Source organism: Zosterops lateralis (assembly GCF_965231275.1).
Source record: "Zosterops lateralis genome assembly, chromosome: 2".
Lineage (NCBI taxonomy): Eukaryota > Metazoa > Chordata > Aves > Passeriformes > Zosteropidae > Zosterops > Zosterops lateralis.
Window position 1 is genome coordinate 27,276,496 of NC_139763.1, and position 19,364 is coordinate 27,295,859.

Genomic DNA, 19,364 nt, shown 5'->3' on the forward strand with positions numbered 1-19,364 from the left:
TCTATCCTCAAGATCAATCTCCTAGGATCCTGTTTTATTTTAGGAATCCAGAACAATTGATTCATGACGACTCTTTGCAATCTTTTCTTTCACAGATCATATCCAGAATCTTATCCATACAGGAATTCAGTGCTTCTGTCTTAAAATTTCCTCTGTTCCTCAGTACCCACTAGAGCTTTGGAACAATTTATTTACTGTTTAATAACAGTAGCCCAAGAGCCAGAAGGAAGTGCTGTCTTCAGTCAGCCCTGCTAGCCCAGCTGCAATGCATCCACAGGTGTCTTGTGGGAAGATGCTCTTCTTTATCTCCAAGCACCACCCACTGTCAGTCCTTACACCATATCCCTCCTGCAGCACCCAGTTCCTGGACCTAATAATGGGGGCTGTCAGGATTCACACACTCTCCTGCTATCTAGGTGAGCTTCTCACACAGACCTTTAAAAAGGTGGAACAGCAGAGAGTACTGCAGGAAGAGGATGGGAATCACATAGAAGTGTTCAGGGGCCTCAGACAGCTGTCTCACACAGCCAGCTGCCTTACATATCTGGGTTCTGTCACATCACTCCTGCCCTAGCACATTGCTTCAGCAAGGGAGAAAACAGGCACAGGGAACTTCTTTGGCAGGAGTCACAGAGGGAACAGCCCAGCTTCCAACTATGTTTTCTAGCAAAACTAATTGTGCTGCTTTTCAGCCTTGGACAGAGCAAAGAAGAAAACTCACCTGATGTGCTTACTTATGCCTATGCTTTTTTATTTTTTGCTATTTTCTTCATTCCAGACACAAGAGATGTTGTCCCAAGTTTCCCAATCAAGCTATTTCTCTTGTGGGCTGGATTTCTGAATGTTTCTGAAGATAGCATTAGAAACATATGCTGCAGACAGACAGGAGACAGAGGCTAAGCAAGTGCTGGAAGCCCTGTTTTAACACAAAACCCCTCACCAAACACACTATGTTATGCTATAAGAAAAGCAGATTTCAAAGATTTCCTACTGACTTAAGCTATGTTAGCAGGAGAAGAAAATTATTGTATACATTGGATGAGACTGAGTGAACAAGAGAGCTGGAAATTGTGTCACAGTAATTTCTCATTTCTTACAAATCTTGTGTCAGTTTCCTACCTCATTTTATGTAAAATTTTGTTTTCAAAACAAGGCTTGCAGTTCCGCAGCAAAGCCCCACATTTACACAATTGTGGTTAAGTTCATCTTCACCAGGGCACTGGTGATGTGTCTTCCACCATCAGTTTGGTTTTTGTTCCTGGATGTGGTTTATCTGTTAAACCACTACTGTCACTCAGCTGGAGCACGCCGGCAGCAGCTCATCCCCACAAGCTTCTCGGAAGCACACACCTGGGTTCTGGTGAGAGACACTCACTGCAGCAGTGGGAGTTACCTTCAACATAAGCTTAGTGAGCATACCCTGAATGCCAGCCAGCAGCTTTCCATCCTGGGGGGCCATTGCCCAGCCTCCCTGGAAACACTCCCCAGGAGAATCAGTGTGTGCAGCTTGTCACACATCTCAGAGCCAGAGTTCTGTGCACAATTATCCAGAGAGGACTGGTAAGCTTCAGGACTATGACTAGCAGGGACCTCAGCAAGTCCAAGGTTTTGTCACAGAACGGGTCCTAATCAGAAGGGTGATGGTTCCATAGATCTATGAGCCAATCCATAGGCATGCAGGGTGCTGTGGGCTCAGCTCGTTCCTCCTGTCCTTTCAACATGGTCTCAGCTTAGTTACTGTGCAGTAACACAAGGAACTAGTGCAAGATGCTGACCTGGCTGAGCAAGCTTTCTTTGCTAAGGTAGTTTATGGCTGGCTCAGATGTGCAGTCTGGTTCCCTGCAGAGTCCCATGGGTGCAATGCAGACAAGAAAAGATGTGAGTGGGGATGGGAGGAGGAGCGAGGATGGGACTTGGCAGGTTACACTCACAAGGATCTCTCTCCATGGTCTCACTCTGAGCAAATGCTGTGCCAAGAGGCATGCTGGTGGCCACTGTGAATTTAAAAAGACTCCAAATGTGGACACAGTTTTCAGAAATAAATTCATTTCTTTTAATTGGCAAGTAGAACACACATTACAGGTCATTAGTATTTTATAAACAATATTAAGTTACAAATACATGTTAAAAATTGCAGTTCATGGCAGCTAAAAGCTTGGAGTCCTAAATGCATCTTTGCAATGCTTCATTACTTCCCTTTCCCCAGTCTGCTGGATGAAGATGAATAAAATATCATTTATCATCTACTAGAAGGTGGTCTACTATATATTCAAACAAAACCAAAACTTATTTCCTAAGGACATCACTAACAAACAGAGGCATTCAAAGTACTTTAGCCATCTTAAATCATATCAGATGCAATGAGGACACAGTTAAGAATTATTCTTTAACACTTGAAGCAAAGACACAGACATCTTCACATTAAACTGATCAATGCTTTCTGATCCAACTCAGCTTAAAACCTGTACTAGCTTCTACCCCACAGAGGCCTGAAGTCCATCATGCAGGCTTCCAAGCCATCAAAGCTAGACGTTTGTGTATCGGACCCTTACGCAGAGAAAAAATTATGGTGTACAACTAAACAGCATACATAAATATGCACTGAATATTTAGAAGATCTTTATTCTTCTCCTTTTGTTGGTATTAGTGAGATACACAGCTCATTCCATTTTTACTACACTCATAGTATTAACAAGTTATCATTATGCATGTTAATATACTAAATATCATTTAACAAGTCTCTTTTAAAAAGTATTTAAAAACATTTTTCGAAAAGTAGAAATCTATTTTCCAGAAAAGCAAGTGGTACTAGGATAGCATGGACTCCAGTGCATAAACATCCTTTCAGAGAAGACCCATCTTGACGACTTTCGTGCCTGGGATTCAGCATGTCTTAGCTGCCAGATCCATATTCTATTTGTCCTTCTCACTGTGGTGATAGAAGGTCATCAAAATCAGCTTACCTTGCCTTTGGCAGACTTTCAAAGACTACCATTCACTGGACTGTGTAAGAGACACGTAGCTTTGACATGAGTTCATTTCTTTCTTACTCATATTTATGAGAGTCAGTTTTATTATACTGCTGAGATTGTATCTTCAAATCCAAAGTCTGCTGAATGTGCCTGGAGAAATTACTTCGTATCTCAAAAATATCAAGAGTACCATTCAGATTTGAATTTCTATTAAAAACTGTGCACAGTTAGCAAAAATTACACTGCTGTAAAAACAAAAGGCCTGCTCCTTGGCCTGCTCAGAATACAAGCTACAATGTAGATGATTATGCCAGAGGGATTTTTCTCTGCTTCTTTTCTAAATGCAGGCATTAAAAGTAAAGTGTTACTAAGCTTTTCCTAAGAGAGCACGCAGGGGGTGTGGCATAATATACATTAATGAGGAACAAAAAACAGTAACAAACAACCATTCTAGAAAATGCTGCAATATTAGCAGCATGCTTGGTTTCCAAAACACAAGGAATTGCATGGGAGTTGTCAAGATGAAGTCCACACACCTTGATCATTGAACTGATCACTAGATTCCAAGAAACCAAAGCAAATTTAAAAATACACATGACAACTGCCTAGAAGGCAGGGTTTTATCATCTGTCAATAACCAGATGAATAAAGTGCATAGCAACTATTATAACAGTTTCTTGAAAAGAGAATACGTTTACCAAGTCTCAAAGTTTGTAAGCTTGACACTTATCCATACATTTTGCTACATGTGTGGCTTCCCTTTTGTTTTGCTATTTAGCATCACTAATCAACCCTTCAGCACTGTCCTGTGATTTCCTTTGCACTTCATATGGAATGTGCTGAGATCTCTGACTGTTGCCTGATGTATGTCTGGAAGCTCTTGTCACCAATGGGATGTTCTCTAAAAGAAAAAGAAAAGCCAGTATTATACATACAGCTTTCTGTCAAGACATGGAAAGATCAGAACAGAAAATGGAATATGCAAGAACATCTTCCCTAAATTTGATTTCCAAAGTTGTAATTGTAATGGTAATACTGCATTTTACTTGAGTTAGAACTGACTGAATTGATCCTGTTTATTGTCAGCCATATGCAGAATGCTTTATGTGTACACAAAATACAGTCATGTGGCTGTGTCAGCCACTCTTTCCATTTTTAAACCAACACTCCAAGATAAGCTGCTAAACACATGCATCTTCTGCTATTAACTGCTCAGCTCACCAGCATGGGTTCAAAATTTAAAACCAACAGTATAGTCACATTTAAATTTTATGAATGAAACTGCATTAAAAACAAGCATTAAAAAAATCCTTTCAGTACTTTAAAATACTGTTATATAAATCCTAAGTCACAGTGCTACTCTATGTATTTACAGGACCTTTTTTGGACAAAATATGGTGAAAACCAGAGCACAAGCAAGGGAAAAAACCATCTTCCAGAACTGTTCCCCTGTTTGTACAACTCATTGTACTTACTGGCTTCCATACTTTGTCTTCTTAAATTTATCCCTCTTATACTGAGCATGCTCCTGTTCTAAAGTTCCAACACCTTCAATAATCAGCTTTAGTGTTTTATATGTCTCCTTAGGGTCATCAATGATGAATGTAGAATACTCTTCCTCTTCAGGTCCATCATACACAGATTTGCTCCCACAGGCCTCTGGAGAAAAAAAAAGTAAATACAGGAATAGATATCAGGCAGGGGGAAAAAGCAAGAAAGCAGACTTAAAAAAAAAATTCAATCTGGGGTTCATACAGTTTCTTGGTTTGCTTCTGTATGACCACCACAGTTCTGTGGCTGACATCAACAGCAGAAGTTCCCTGTCCTTTTGCTGGGCTGTTGGGAGGCACAGAGGCTGTCCCATGCCTGTTCCCTCCTCCTCATCTAATACAGAAAGGGCAGCAAGCCTGGCAGCTGCTCCTGGCTTGGTGGGAAGCTGCCCTTTGCTGCACAGGCAATGCTTTAATCTCAAATGCCACTATCTGCACCCCATGCATACATTTTGGAAACTCTTACACAGGCCTGCCTCTGCTACTGTGCTGTAGGGTTGGCCTGCACAAAGTCAAGTATTCATTTTTTGGGACAGGTTCCATCCCCAGGCAGCAAGTACAGGCTGAATTTGAAAACATTACAGGCTGAAGTAGTCATGTTTTACCACAGTAGCCCTAAAAGATTCATACAATAAGCATAAGCAGAATATGCCATAACTACTGCCTGGCTGCTTGCTTTTTTGACATATGCAAAGGGGCAAGTGATACTTCAATACCTTCTGATCTTACCAGGGAGCCTTCCTGACTCAAATCTGGACACTGACTACACATGAACATCCACAACATATTTCCCATGTGATCTACTCCTGCACTGTAGCGGAGTGTATTAGAAGGAGAAAGAAGCAGAAAGAGTATTTCACTTTGTCTCTCCTTCTAGCTTTACTGCTGTCCCAGTCTCAGCTTTCAAATTCCCTTCCCCTTGCTGCACTGTCTGTGCCAGACCTGCGTCCTTTTCCCCAACACCGAAACTCGATGCAGGCTCTGGCAGCGAGGACTCGGAACAGGGGAAAGCTGGGCACCAGTTCAGACAGCTCGGAAGTGGTGAGGATCTTGAGTTTGCAATTGCACAGCAGCCAGGAACAGATTAAAGTGCTTTCCAGTCTGTGTGTTTGACACCACTAGCTTATCTCATATTATAAAATAAAGTCCTATTTAAAGATCAGTGCCACAGTGAAGGCTTCCCCGCCACTCCCTGTGCTAAACTGGGATTTCAAGTCTGGCACTGTGTACACCGGATACTTCTCTTGGCATGTCTACTAATATCAACTTCCTCTGCCATCTCTTCTTTCTTTTATCCTTTCCATCACACCTCTGCTTCCCTCAGCTCCTGAAAGTTTCCCTGCCAAAACTCCACTTTTCAACATTTCACAGCCATCTACAGGTCATCCCTGATGGGTAATTCTGAAAGAGCCTTTCCAAAGAAACCATTTGTATCCAGTCTGTTCTTAGGATCTAAATCAGGGAATGTGCATGCACATGACTTCTGGTAACACAAAACCATATTCCACTGAAACCTCAACTTTGTTGGTGCTTCTTGTAAGGATCAGTAAACCTCTGGTTCAGCACTGGCTCAGGTTTGTCAATTCAGAGCACCCAAGCAACGCTCTGTGCCTATGCTATTTTAGGATGATGTGGTTAAGACCGTATTTCAAACAACTGTTATTACGCAAAGAACTTTTTACAGACCATGAGACTACACCAAAAATAATACAACTGCCTCAAGACAGCAGAAGGGGAAACAAGTGGAATAAAGGCCACCATGTTCTAGGATATGATCTGAAAGGCTGGTGGAGCCAGGCCATCCAACTTCTCACAAGTATTTTTGCTTTGGTAAGTGAATTGGAGATGCAATGATCTTTAATCCTCACCTTGCATTTTCTCCAATTTTGGCATATACAGGTTGAAAAGAGAGTAGATGCGTTCAGTTTCTCTATCTCCATCTATATCCAGTTGTATATTTGCTGGCAGGCCTCTGTAAGGCATCAGGAAGAGAGGTAAGTTACATGCAAAACAGTGTATTATGGCACATAAAGCACTTAACAAGGAAAACAAAGTAAAATACAGTTCTCATGAAAGCCAGGAGATTGTGTGTAACAGAGCTCAAAACCTTCCACTTTTTCTAAAAAGAAGAAGACAAGTTCAAACTTCTTTATGCCTCTATTTATCCAGCATTCTTTCACTGACTTGAAAGAGAAGATTTTATCAGTATCCAGACATTTTAGTGAATTAGTCAGCTACAACCAGATGGAGGAGCCAAATCACTGAACTTCAACTACCCAGGTCTTATATTCTATGTCTAACCACCACTACAGTCTTGTTACTTCTCTCAGTTTAGATGAAAACTACTTCCTACAAACAAGGCAGTCCATCTCCATTTAAGAGAGAGCATAAGCAGCCCCATGAAAAGATCAGTTTAGAATTAAATCTATTAGCAGATAAGTGCTTCAGGAATTTACAAACAGGATATTGAAGGGATTTCAGACATTTTCATTAATGACAGATGATCAAAACCAAAGTATTTTTAATTCCACAGTCAACTCCTATCACCACCTCTAACCCTAAAAAGCCAACATTTTGATCAAGACATGCAGAATCAGGAACACCAACAGATGGCCTTTGAACACCTGCACACCTGGCAAATCTCAGTTAACTGTGCACCTGCAAGTCACCCTGCTGAGAGACATGTACCCATGGCAGTAGCTACATTGATGGCACATTAAAACCCTTACCCTGTGCAGGGTGTGCAGCCAGGGGTGTTATCTGCAGTGGCTTTACAGCAAAGCCAGTGGCCATTGAGATAGGCTGAGGGATGGTAGACAGTGAGGCGCTTCTTGTTGCACTGGCTAACTTTGGTGAGGATATCAATCCAGTCCTTGGCCTCCACACAATTATTTGCTTGGATATACAGGACTCTCCTTTCAGGCTGGATCACCTGGAACATCTGCAAATAAACCATAGAATAAAGTACCAGAATGAGTCAGTGAATCTAAGACTAGACTCCGAGTGAAGATTTATTGCAGGAAAAACACAGCATATTAAAATAATGGACCAATAAATACATTTCAACACAAAACCAAGCAGCAAATGTGTCCTTAAAAAACAAGACCTTTCACCTGGTACAAGGAGCAAGATATCATTCCTGTAGGGGAAGATTTACAAATAGCTAATATCAACTTGCTGCTTGGGTCTCAACAAGATTTGTTGTCAGCCTCAGGGAAGCAATTTTAGTAATGCTGCAACTCCAAGTTTTGGAAGGCTGACAGAGGAGCCCAGTGCTGGCCAGAAAGGAAAGCCTTGTCAGCAGAAGGCAGTAAAGAGAAAAATAAGAGTTTGGATCCAGTCTTAGTCACAGCTTTGCTTTAATACTGCCATTTTGCTGGTCCTCTTAGTACCTGTTTCAGCATGACCCTTGCCTTTTAGTAACTTCCACGCTTCTGCAGCCAATTACAGCTGCCACTAGAAGATCACAGAAATACTGCTTCTCTTTGATTGACATCAGGTGATTTAAATAATTACACATTAATTCTGTGTTACGGCTTGAACACTGAAAATCTAAACTAAGCTCTCCTGCCTGTTCAGAACAGCTTGCAACCTAAAAGGGTATTTATTTTCCTCGTCTTAAAGAAGGAAATTTTTGATGCACAGCCTTATTGGTTGATTACACTGAGCACACACTGAAGATTACTAAGCTCAAGTTAGCGATCCTAGCTGCAAATTTTGGAAAGGTAAATTTCCTTCATTTCCTCTAGCTTCTGTAAATACTTAACTTTAATGCATTTTCTTCTCTCTTTCAGGTATGCCTAAACTATCTTTTTCCCTTCTACTTCTTCACGTGATTATTCAGATCATTAGACATTACATTGCCCATATCATACAGAATACAATTTTCCCAACAGCTGGTTGGTTCCGTTGCGTTTCTTTCAAAAATAAAACCAGTGAGGTGCACATACACATAAGCCCAACAAACAACATACAAACAAACCAAACAGTAACAACAAACCAGACTCAATAAAATTGAAATTTGTCTTTGTTTGTTACATACACCTGGCTTGAATTCTGCACCTAGCTGGGCTGAGAGAATGTTGGAGACTAGTACCAAGCACAATCCTTTCCTCCTTTGTGACACTTTTAGATGTGCATCATTCCAAATAGCAAAAGCAAAACTCAAGAAACCATTGCCCTAGGTTTATTTAGTATCCCTATTGGTATCAGACATGGCATGTGAAGGAGCTGCTTGGCGTGATCAGTCCAACAGTGCCAACTACACACCAAAAGAGTCCTTTCAATAAAACTCTTCAGGACATAACTGGCAATTTGAGTTTGGGAAACAGGAATGGAAGCAAGAAAAAGGAAGACAGGAGTGTGCAGTTCAACCCCCTATTAACACAGAGCTACAAGGAAAAGAATTTTAATGTCCGGCTGGGGTAAATGGAGCCTCCTGCATTGCAACAAAGGAACAGATTTAAGGAGTATTGCTTTGTGTAAAGGGATACCAACCAAAGTGATCCAACATATGGCAACAGTTACTGAGGAGCCCACAACTGAGTCAAGAATTTCAAGTGGCTGCAAGACCTTTACTCTACCAAAACCATCACTTGCCAAACAACACAGAAGAGCCAAAGAGCACTTAAAGCCGTACTCATATTCCCAAACTGTGCTTCAGACCAATGAAGGCTACTGGCCTTACTGCCAGACAGGCAGATTTAATGAGTGAGAAAGACACACTTGGTACAATTCTGAGCACAGATACACTGAGAGTATTTATACAAAATGCGAATTTTTATCACACAGGCACCCACGAGGAATATCCATTGCAAATACATCTGCTGTGGTGTTCTGAGAATTCTGATCTTGCTGCAGTAATCTATTTATGTATGGCAAGAAAAATAGGAATATATTAGCACAAGAAGGTGGTAACAGTATTTTCCACTGTTTATGGAAAGACTGAGTCTTACTTTCTGGAATGGATGTAGTCACTTTGATTTCCCAGGTAATACTGAATTTAAGCAACCAAAATAGCACAGGGATTTTGATGTTAACAATAAAGGTGTATTTTTCTGATAATTAATCTTCACATTACAGACATTTTGAATGCTCAGTCTAGCTTAGTAGATTCAGTGCAAGCTGAATCTACTTCTCTCCACTGACAGTGAGTTTTATCTCAACTGTGTGGCTGCTTTCAGTTCAATCAAGTTAGTTTGCAGAGTGCAGTTAGCAACAGTTCATCACATGTTACAGCTGCCTTCTGATAGCCTATAGTATTTTGCAGCTGGGTTGGTTTTTGCCTATGTAGTAGAGTTATAAACACCAGAGCAAATTATAGTACAATTGAGATGTGTTCTAGAAGCAAATGGAACTGAAAGTTACTCCTCGTTTTAGCAGAGAGAGAGAGATGCTACCAGAATAATACCTAAAACTGGGAAATACCGAAGAGCCTAGAATTGTATTTCACTTTTAACAAAGAGCTGTTTGAGTAACCTAATATCTAGGGCAGGATTGAGCACTGCCTGGCATGGTGCTCACAAGCATTGTAGATGGCAGGAAAGACTTAAAGGCAGAAAAAGATAAAAGTCACAACCATTTATGTGTATAAATAAGTCTGTAGTAGATGAATGTTCAGAACTGGAAAAAACTGAGCACTTCTTTTTGTTTAATTTTAAATACAATTTTGAAGGACTAGACTCAGCTTTACAGGCAGAGGTGCATGAAAAAGGCTCCCAATATTACCCAAACTGATCAAGTCTGTTCTTACTCAATACAGAAGTTGGCAGTAGTGTTCCATGCATGAGAAATACAGCTGTATTTTATTCCCTACTGTGGCAAAATCAAAACCATACTAGCACAGTACAGAAGTTATTTTGGTACATAACCTAACCCAAATTAAATATAAATATACAAATCCATATATATATATATATATATATACACACTTTCATGAACCAATAAAGAAACCTAATAGCTAATAAAGAAGTTGTGATCCTTCACAATTATAAGCAGCAAGTTCCTTCCCACCAGAGAGGCCTGGCAGAAAGGGCAGGGACTCGATCATCTTACCTGTGTGTGACCTTACAGAGCTGACAGCTGAGCAGCAGCATTCAGTACTGAGTGTGCTGCAGATCACGAAACCCAAAGGCTGCTGACTGGGCTGTTAAGAATCTGAATGGGCTGTACTTTTGGAAACTCCTGCTACTATATACAGAACAAGCAGCTGTGGTTGTACATCTTTCAACAGAAATCCAATCCAGGTTACAAAAGGGAAAAAGGCGATTAGGCTGGTGGATCTGGAGCAGTCTAACAAATACATTAATGAAGATGACCTACTTACATTTTTCATTTTGAAGGATTCCTCCTCTAGTCTTTCCACTGCCAGAATGTTTTCAATTGGAATGCTACACAGAGGGTGATCACCTGCAGAACACACAGACACACAGATAATGAGCCACTTACTCACAACTCATCTTCACCTTTTGCCCTTTTTGTAAGGGCTGATTCAGTTTCTTTGAAGATCATTTTGACTGCATAGGAAAAGAGGGAAAATATTTCACTCAGCAGGGATTTGCTAGCATGGTCTTTAAGTATTATTTTAAGTACATTTCTGTTTTCAGCTGTGCTACCTTATGCTAGCAAACCTCTTAGAAACTGACTACTGCAGCAGGACACTGTATATTTACTGCAAAGGTGACAAGGAAATAAATCATTCCTGTCAGCTGAGCTGAACTAGTGGCTACGCAAGATCTCAAAGCTGAGTGTGAAATAATGACTGGCATGATCTAAACATACTTCCTTATCCTTCTTACTCCCTATGGAGTACATATATGATGGAAGGAAGTGGTATTTGTTGTGTACTAATGAATAGACAGGAACAATTTGCAAAAAGCAAAATCCTTGCTATTAAGCAACATTAAGTGAACACACTTTGAAAGTTCAAAGATTGCAGGTGAATCCCTGTCTACCACATCCAGTTGTGCCAGTGCTACAGGAATTTATGAACACAGGCCAAGATGCATCTGAGAATGTTCAATACAAACCCAAATTCCAGCTTGAGGTTTGCAAGTTTTGTTTCCTAGGACAATCTAGGTAACTGTGAAACTTACAGATGATGTTAATAACTGATATTAGACAAATGTTAACAAATACTTTGCTAGCTTATAGGGTATTATGCCACCCAAGAAGCTTCCCTAACTGCCCATACAGACACTAAAAAAAGAGCAAGAACATACAGGCTGACAGACACGCCTGCACTGTGTCTTCTACAGTTACAGATCTAGATCTCGGTCTTCTACTCCTACACAATCCTTATGCTTAATCTTTGCTCCAATGTATCAAAACAAGACTGGCAAACCTTCGTTACCTTTGCTTTTCTGATAGGTAAACTCATGGTTTGTCAGGCGAAACCATCTTTTCTTGAAGTTTTTCATACCGAATCGTTTTCTTCCTTGTGCTCTCTTGATCATGAACCTGGTAAACAGGGCACCAACTGTTACAAGACATGCTCATGTACGTAGATTTGTACAGATATGTATATACATACAGATATATGTCATCGCACTTGCAAAGCTCTAGGAGGGGAAACAGAGTGTTTTCTAATTATTGAGGTCTTTTTTGGCAAGGAAAAGAGTCACATTTGGATAGTTTAGTGCATCTATTAGTTAGGTCTGTCCTTTTCCCAGATCTAGATGAGGGGCAAGACAGGTAACTTGAATTGTAGTTAGTTAACTGAGCTGCAGTTTGTGCCCTCTCTGCGGTTACAAATCCATCTAAATGTTTCCTAGTACAGCAGAAAAAAGGCAGAACATGATTAGTACTGCTCTAAGCTCGACTGTTCACTCTACAAGCTTTACTTTTTTTTAAGCTGTGAGAAAGCTCAATAGGTTTAGCCTATGTTTAATAATTAAAAGGCAGGTGTAAAGCCTCAGGAGCACAGGAACTATATCCTTACATGCTTTAATCACACTCAAGCTCTAGAAACAAAATTAGGATGTTCCACAGTCTCATTTGCAATTGCACATAGGTACTGCAGCCAAAATGCAATTTCAGTAACATACAAAGTGATCTTATGGCTAGAAGGTAAAGCACCCTCATCCCTTTTTTAGCAGATTAGGGGTGTTCATTTACTGAGTTGTCAGTTATAACTAATTTCAAACTTGAATGAGTTTATTGTGAAATTAGTTTAGTGGGAAACTGTGATGCATCCACCACTTTCCTAACCACTAAATCAATCCAAAAGCTTCAGTGTGACTTTGGTGATTTCATACTGCTCAGCATCACTTTTGTTAGATAAAAATGTGTGTGCATATGCAGTAGAGAGTTGATAACAGCTACTCTACGCATTACATTAACTACTGTGCCAAATACAGAACTGTATAATGGAGTGGGTAAAAACTACTTCCTACAGAGTAGTTTTTACCAAGTAGGAAGGCACTATACAGCACAAAGAGCACACAAGAGAGAACAGTGAATGACCTGGTTTAAGATTTTTCAGTAACAGAGCTAAAATGCTTAGAACAGCTAATACTGTTTCTTGCTTCTGGCACCTTCAGTCACAAGTAACTACAATACATCTGACCAAACCACAGGTCTGCTAAAGCTCAAACAGAAACCCAGGTTCCTTCAGACTTTAACTATTTTGTAACCAGCTGGGCTGGTGCCTGCTGCTCATTTCAAGCTGTGTGGTCAAAAGTTGACAACGACTGCCTTCAGCAGCAGTTTGTTTTTTTTTTAAACTGGTTATAGTTACACATCTCTCATTCTTAAAATGGTCAGACAGTTACTGTCTTGGTCCTTATTCCTGGAATATTTGAGAAATATTTAATAACACCATGTGATTCAGGTCATCACCAGGCCCACTGGCACTAACCCTCACAATTCCAGGCTAAGGCAAATTTCAAAGGAAGAACCGATACCCTTGGGCAGGACAACATGGTCTTCAAGTTAGTTTCTAGTCGTTCTCATGCCAACACTTAAAGATGACTTAAAATTGCAAACTCCTGCAGAGCCTCTCCTCTTTGAAAAATGCTAAATGTATGTGGCAGAGCTAAGAGTACATTTCTAATTAAATTCTTAATAGTTAACATAGCCAAGACAAAAATGTGCTTTTATTTTACAGAGATAGGTGACCAGCATTCAAAGTCACAGAAGTTACAAGGTCAACTTCTTTGTTTCTAGCATTGCAAAACATATGAGAAATCATAGAAGCATAAAGATTAAACCCATTTCAGTACAAGGTGGTTGGAGATAATGTTTCTTCTCATGCTTATGGAAGACCTGAATCTGGATCTGCCTTAGCTTTACTTAGAAATATTGACATGCTCTTTTCACCAACAACAACAAAAAAACCCTAGTTCTCCTTTTCACTCTCTTCCTTTTGGAAAGAACCAGGCAGGCAGCTGTTAACAGTGATGGCATGACTGATGTCAGCAAACCCAAGTGTCAATGACTAATCTTTTCATTCAAAAGTACTTATGCTATAGATTTCCATTTGATACTCTTAATAGAGGCAAAGATAGATTAAAAACACAAAAGCAAGAAAAAATATTGCAAAGGCAAATAGAACCCCCCTAAACAGCCACTCAGTCTGGAGAAGAATAAAATCAAAGGCTGTGAAAAGTCCCAAAAGAAAACATGGCAATAATGCAAAATGTTAAAAAAAAAAATAAAAAAGACTACTGAAGGCCACTGCTTAATCTTGAGAATAATTTACATGAATACTACTTAAGAAGTGTCTAGAAAATGCACGCTCTGTTCATCACTTTCAGTAAGTTCTTCAGGATCCATACAGTGCTTCATGGTGCCCTGCCTACAGATCAAAATCCTCTATTCTCTATTTACAGAAGGTTTTTGTTTGAAGGAAAATAAAATAAAAGGTCAACATCGAGAAATGTGTAACTAAATGTTCTCTGCTGGGTTTACACAGGCATTTCAGGATGGTTAAACAGAGTACTTCCTCCCCGAAGTTAAGTCAGACAAATCTACTGCTGCAAAGGACATGCTGTCAGCCAGTAGCTACAGCAAAGCAGCAACTGCCTCTACCATCTTACCTGCATGAACTATTACCATCAACTTTCTTTACTGTTAGTTTAAGAGTCCTTACAACAGCAGCCACAGGCCGAGCAAGAAAAGACAGAAAAAAATCAGACAGGAGCAAAAGAAAGACAGAGGCAGAAAAAATGTTTTACAGTTAGAGGATAAATGCTTTAAACTATAAATTTATTTTGAAAACCAAAAGGATGATAAATGTACGGAATTCAAATAGGCAAAATTGCTTCTAAGGACAGAAGTTTATCAGAGAAGTGAACTGTCAAGGTTAAATAGAAGAGGTAGTCACGTTTTCACTGAAAATGTAGGTTTTGTATCACTTAAAACAACCATGAAGGCTTGCTTTCAAAAAATATTTGAGCTTACTGAGCTCTGACAAATTTAGATTTTTTTGCTTTCTTCCTCCTAGCTGAACGAAGTTGTTTCTACTGTGCACTTAGATGATCTTTAACAATCCAGTTTTGTAATAAAAAATGTCAACGATTGGTATCTGAAACTAACACAGCATATGGAACATACTTCCCAAAAAAGGAAAGGTACTAAAACTATAAACTGTTCCAAGTGCATGTCAAATTTTCCTCAAAATGGCCATGATAATAGTTAGCATATGTATCTCATAGGGCAGCAAAAGCAAATTCCATTTGCAGGCTTTGCTCTCATTAAGTTGTTCAGTATCTGTCTTCACAGTCTTCCACTGTCTTCACAGTGGAATTTTACAGCTTTTATTCACTGGAGTTCAGGAAAAAGACCCCAGCTTGATTTTAATACAGTGCCGATCTCAGTTTATTTTGCCTTAGCTAAGCTAATTAAGTTCTACAGGCTTCTCTTTCCTCCACTTATTTCAAAACACATTTATATTAAGATGTTTAGATCAAATGAAAATATGTTCAAATCAGCTCTAGCAACCATAGAGAGCAGAAATTGCAACACAAGAATTTTCCTACATTCCTCTCTGATTGCATGAACGGAATAGAGGTGGCAGAAAAAGAGATGGCTGCCTTACAATGGTATAAGCACATGAGCAGATTGTTTTGTTGCACATGCATACTTACCCTTCTTTAAGCAATATAGGTTGCTCTATGCTCTTGTGATCTCTTCTTCCTGAAGATGAAATTAGATCTAGAAACTAAAACATGAACAAAAAGCAGATGTAAAAATGACAGGGCCACACTGCCCAGATTAAAACCTTTCAACATTTGCATAGCACAGTTACAAGAGTGTTTGTAAAAGTTGTTAAACAGAAAGTAATGGCAGAAGCTTGAGGAATTTGGAGGTTCCCTAGGCTGTAACCTAAAAACAGTGTAAATGCTCTTAAGCAGTAGAACTGCAGATGCTCAATACTTCTTGTGATTCTTTGTTATATGGATCTTTCACTTCCTTTTGGACTAAGCAATTTTCATCACAGATCTGCAGCATTCTACAAAGTACACACATCTCAAAAGCTCTAAGCAACAGCTTATTAATCCAATCTATTTATTAACTAGAAACACATGCAAAGAAATGTTACTATTGACATGTGCATAATTTGATGAAAGTTTCTTGAATGTGAGTTATCAGGAGTCTGCTTTTCTCAATACACTTCCTGGTTTACCAACAGTATGTACTGCTTCTAGGATTCAACTTCAACAGCACAGCAGGATTTTTAGAACCTTCACATGCATTACTTACATTTTTTACTGCATCTGCATATTTCTGTTCATTGAAATAGTCATAAAATGTAGCCATGTAAGATTCCTTGAAATTGGCCTGAAATACAATATTATTATAGAAAATGTTGTTAATAGCAGTAGGTCAGGAGGAAAGCCACTGCAGATAGACAAGTTGGGTTTTTTTGGCCAGAAGTAAAATAAGTGAAGCGCTGCTTTCATGTTATACAGCACACATTCAGTAGTACCAAACTTTTATTTCAGAGGCAGCAGAATGCATTTAATATGTTCATTTACTACCATTAATAATGCATTATTCGAATGCTTCAAAACTCTGCTTTTGCTTTAAAATTTCCTCCTGACAAGAAGTATAAGAAAAAGAATTCTACTGTCTCCTACTCCTTCAAGGATTCGTAACTGAGGTACACAGCCACCCACAGTTGCCTATGTGAAACCTAACAAGACCCCAACCACCCCAAATCACCACCAGCTACAGCAGTGCAGGGCCTTAGGTACATTTATTTCAACCAAACCTCCAGAGTATGAGCAACTAGCGCTAATCTCACCACTGACAGAAAACTGAATGGATACGAAAAGGAAAGAAAAGTCCTTCCCCTTACTGGGTGACTTTTCTCAGTTCAGTTTTAAAATGGTGAAACAATCTACAAAGCACTGTAGAGCTGCTAATCATGTATCTTAGATACGTAGAGAACTGCACAGGTTCTCCTGACCATTGTCTTTCTTCCAAAGGAATGAATGAAGAGCTCTGAAACAGACTTCTAGATTGGTCACACAATTTTGCTTTACTGAAATCTAGTTAAGACAGATTTAGTTTTCCTCTAAACATGAGAGGCTTATAATCAAAACAAACATCACCACTTTTGCATGAGTCTAGTGCAACTCAAGCATTTTTAAAGGCTTAATTACAATTAATGATAAAAGATTAAAAAAATCACTTCCCTAAATTAAGCCATTAAATGAAAACAGCATACTTACAGATTTAGATTTTGATAAGCTGCCTAGCGTTTGAATGGTTTTAGAGATAAGTGTCAAAGTTCGAGAAGTCTGAGGATCCTAGGAAGAAGAACAATATTATATGGACTAGCTATTTAAAATAATGAATAGAGGAAGGTAAATTATATTTTCTCTTTCTTATTTCACTTGCAGAAGAGTAACAAAAAAATTAGAGAAGACCCCTAATAAAACACTGCAGGAAAAAAGTTGCTTTTATATTAAAAGCCGTCATGCTCCATAGGTACTTTACTGACCTTCAGAGATCCAAAGGCAATCACTTGCAAAACAAAAACAAGGCTGTCCAAATCCTCCCCACTCCCAATAAGAACAACTACTAGAAGCCTGACATGTGTTGTTCAATATCCAAACCATTTCCAACACTGCTGACAATCGATCCAGTATTAATATGATGCAGCAAGAATGAAGCAATGACCCTTTTTTCCACAGCAGCTTAGACCATCTACCTTGTTTGCCTTTAAATTTCACTCTTCTTCCAGTAAGTCCCAAGTTCTTCACATAGAAAATCATTCAACATATGCTTCACATCCAAGACAGATATAATAGATTTTTGAACTAACAAAGGTACTTCTCCTAAAAGCTTTTAAAAGAATTGAAGAAAGAATCTCGATAGACAGACTATGGTGACAGAACCATAAACATAGCTAGAAAAATACTGATACAGTACTTACTGGATGGTGTGGTGTAAGCTGAAAGAGGTTTGGAGAAAGAATGGCAGGAGCAAAGAACCTCAGGAAAATAAAGCTGCTGACAGCTGTGTACCTTACATCTAGGTCGCCTATTAAAAAAAAAAAAAAATACTTCTACTCAGCATTTCAATAATCCTCTCTGAAAAGCCTCATGAAATTATCAGAGCCTTGAGAGAGCTAACTCGAGCATGTGCTGGATAATGTATATATTTGCCAGTTACAGGATTAACTGATGATAGAGGATTTGGACCCAGAGATCAGCTAGTTTAACCCAAGGAAATGTCAATGAGACCCTCTTTAAAAAATAAGCAGGTTCACAACATAAGCTGCAGGAACACCATTCACTTTTCCACCGCACAGGGAATTTCACAGACATCTGCTATTCCATATATGCACTGAAGTATGATGAATAATTTACATAGTTTATGAAACGTTCAGCACAGAGGCCAAGTCTCAATTGCCTACTTATAGCCCTGAGCACAAGTGTTGTACAGATTCCTAATGTATTTATTCCAGCTGGTAGTTACAGAAAATACATTTTACTTATTTATTTAAACATAAAATAAAGAGCATGACAGCACAGTCAATGGCTTTCCACTTGAGCTTGCCTACTCTAGAGTGACTGTTTAAAAGCTGAACTTGTGTTACTCTCTCTAAAACTTCCCTACTGTAATCTGCTTCCCTTCATGAAAATACATAGCTTGGTTGTTTTGCTTAATTCTGGTTTTACATTGCCCACTTACTCTCACAGAGTCAAAACAACTAAGAGGGATTGGAAAGAACTATCCCTTGACAACCAGAAAACCTTCACAGCACATGGGCTCCTAGAGCAGTGAGCCTGCAGTAACTCCAATTTATAGACTGGTTTTTATTACAGATTGACATATAGGCACAAAATAATTCCACTGCATGGAATCTGCAGAATAAGCCATTACAAAATTCTGAACATTCGAAAATTGAGTATGCTTTGCAAATACTGAACCCATAAAAGATCATCATAATGATCTTTTTAAATGCTGTTTTCCTTCAAAAAGATGTTTAAGAAAAAACTCCAATCATCATCAAAAATCATGTTCTTTTGTGACATGAATAATCGGTGAGAAAATAGCATTAACATACTGCAAATATTATTTTGGATAAGCTGCTGTTCAATTACTAAATCCAACAGGGATCATGCAGACATCTAGACCACACCTGTATTTAAAAGCTATCAGTTATGTAAAATAAAATAATATATATATAAACTCACCTTGAAAACGTTTGGCAGCTGATTCTCTCAGTGAAAAGAAAATATCGCACATCACTGTAGGGCAGCTTACACCAGATTTTGTAATTACAGTAAAAATGCGATCAACATATTGCCTCAGATTTTCCTGGAACCATGGAAAGATTATGACAAAATTAGTATAATTTTCTGCTGTGGAAAGTGGTACCATTCCT

At 39.1% G+C, this 19,364-nt stretch overlaps 1 protein-coding gene across 2 annotated transcripts in view; it reads right to left on the reverse strand.

Annotated features, from left to right (window-relative positions):
• Window positions 1–2,051: 2,051 nt before the first annotated feature.
• Window positions 2,052–19,364, reverse strand: part of RASA3 (RAS p21 protein activator 3) — a 171,438-nt gene continuing 154,125 nt past the window's right edge. For both annotated transcript variants that reach the window (XM_083854658.1, XM_083854657.1), the window contains 11 exons: window positions 19,174–19,297; window positions 17,907–18,013; window positions 17,200–17,277; window positions 16,226–16,303; window positions 15,610–15,683; window positions 11,874–11,980; window positions 10,848–10,930; window positions 7,252–7,463; window positions 6,391–6,494; window positions 4,448–4,631; window positions 2,052–3,873 (listed from right to left, as the gene is read on the reverse strand). In XM_083854658.1, the coding sequence (XP_083710784.1) occupies window positions 3,798–3,873; window positions 4,448–4,631; window positions 6,391–6,494; window positions 7,252–7,463; window positions 10,848–10,930; window positions 11,874–11,980; window positions 15,610–15,683; window positions 16,226–16,303; window positions 17,200–17,277; window positions 17,907–18,013; window positions 19,174–19,297 (1,227 nt within the window). In that variant the 3' untranslated portion in view covers window positions 2,052–3,797. The remainder of the gene's footprint in view (window positions 3,874–4,447; window positions 4,632–6,390; window positions 6,495–7,251; window positions 7,464–10,847; window positions 10,931–11,873; window positions 11,981–15,609; window positions 15,684–16,225; window positions 16,304–17,199; window positions 17,278–17,906; window positions 18,014–19,173; window positions 19,298–19,364) is intronic.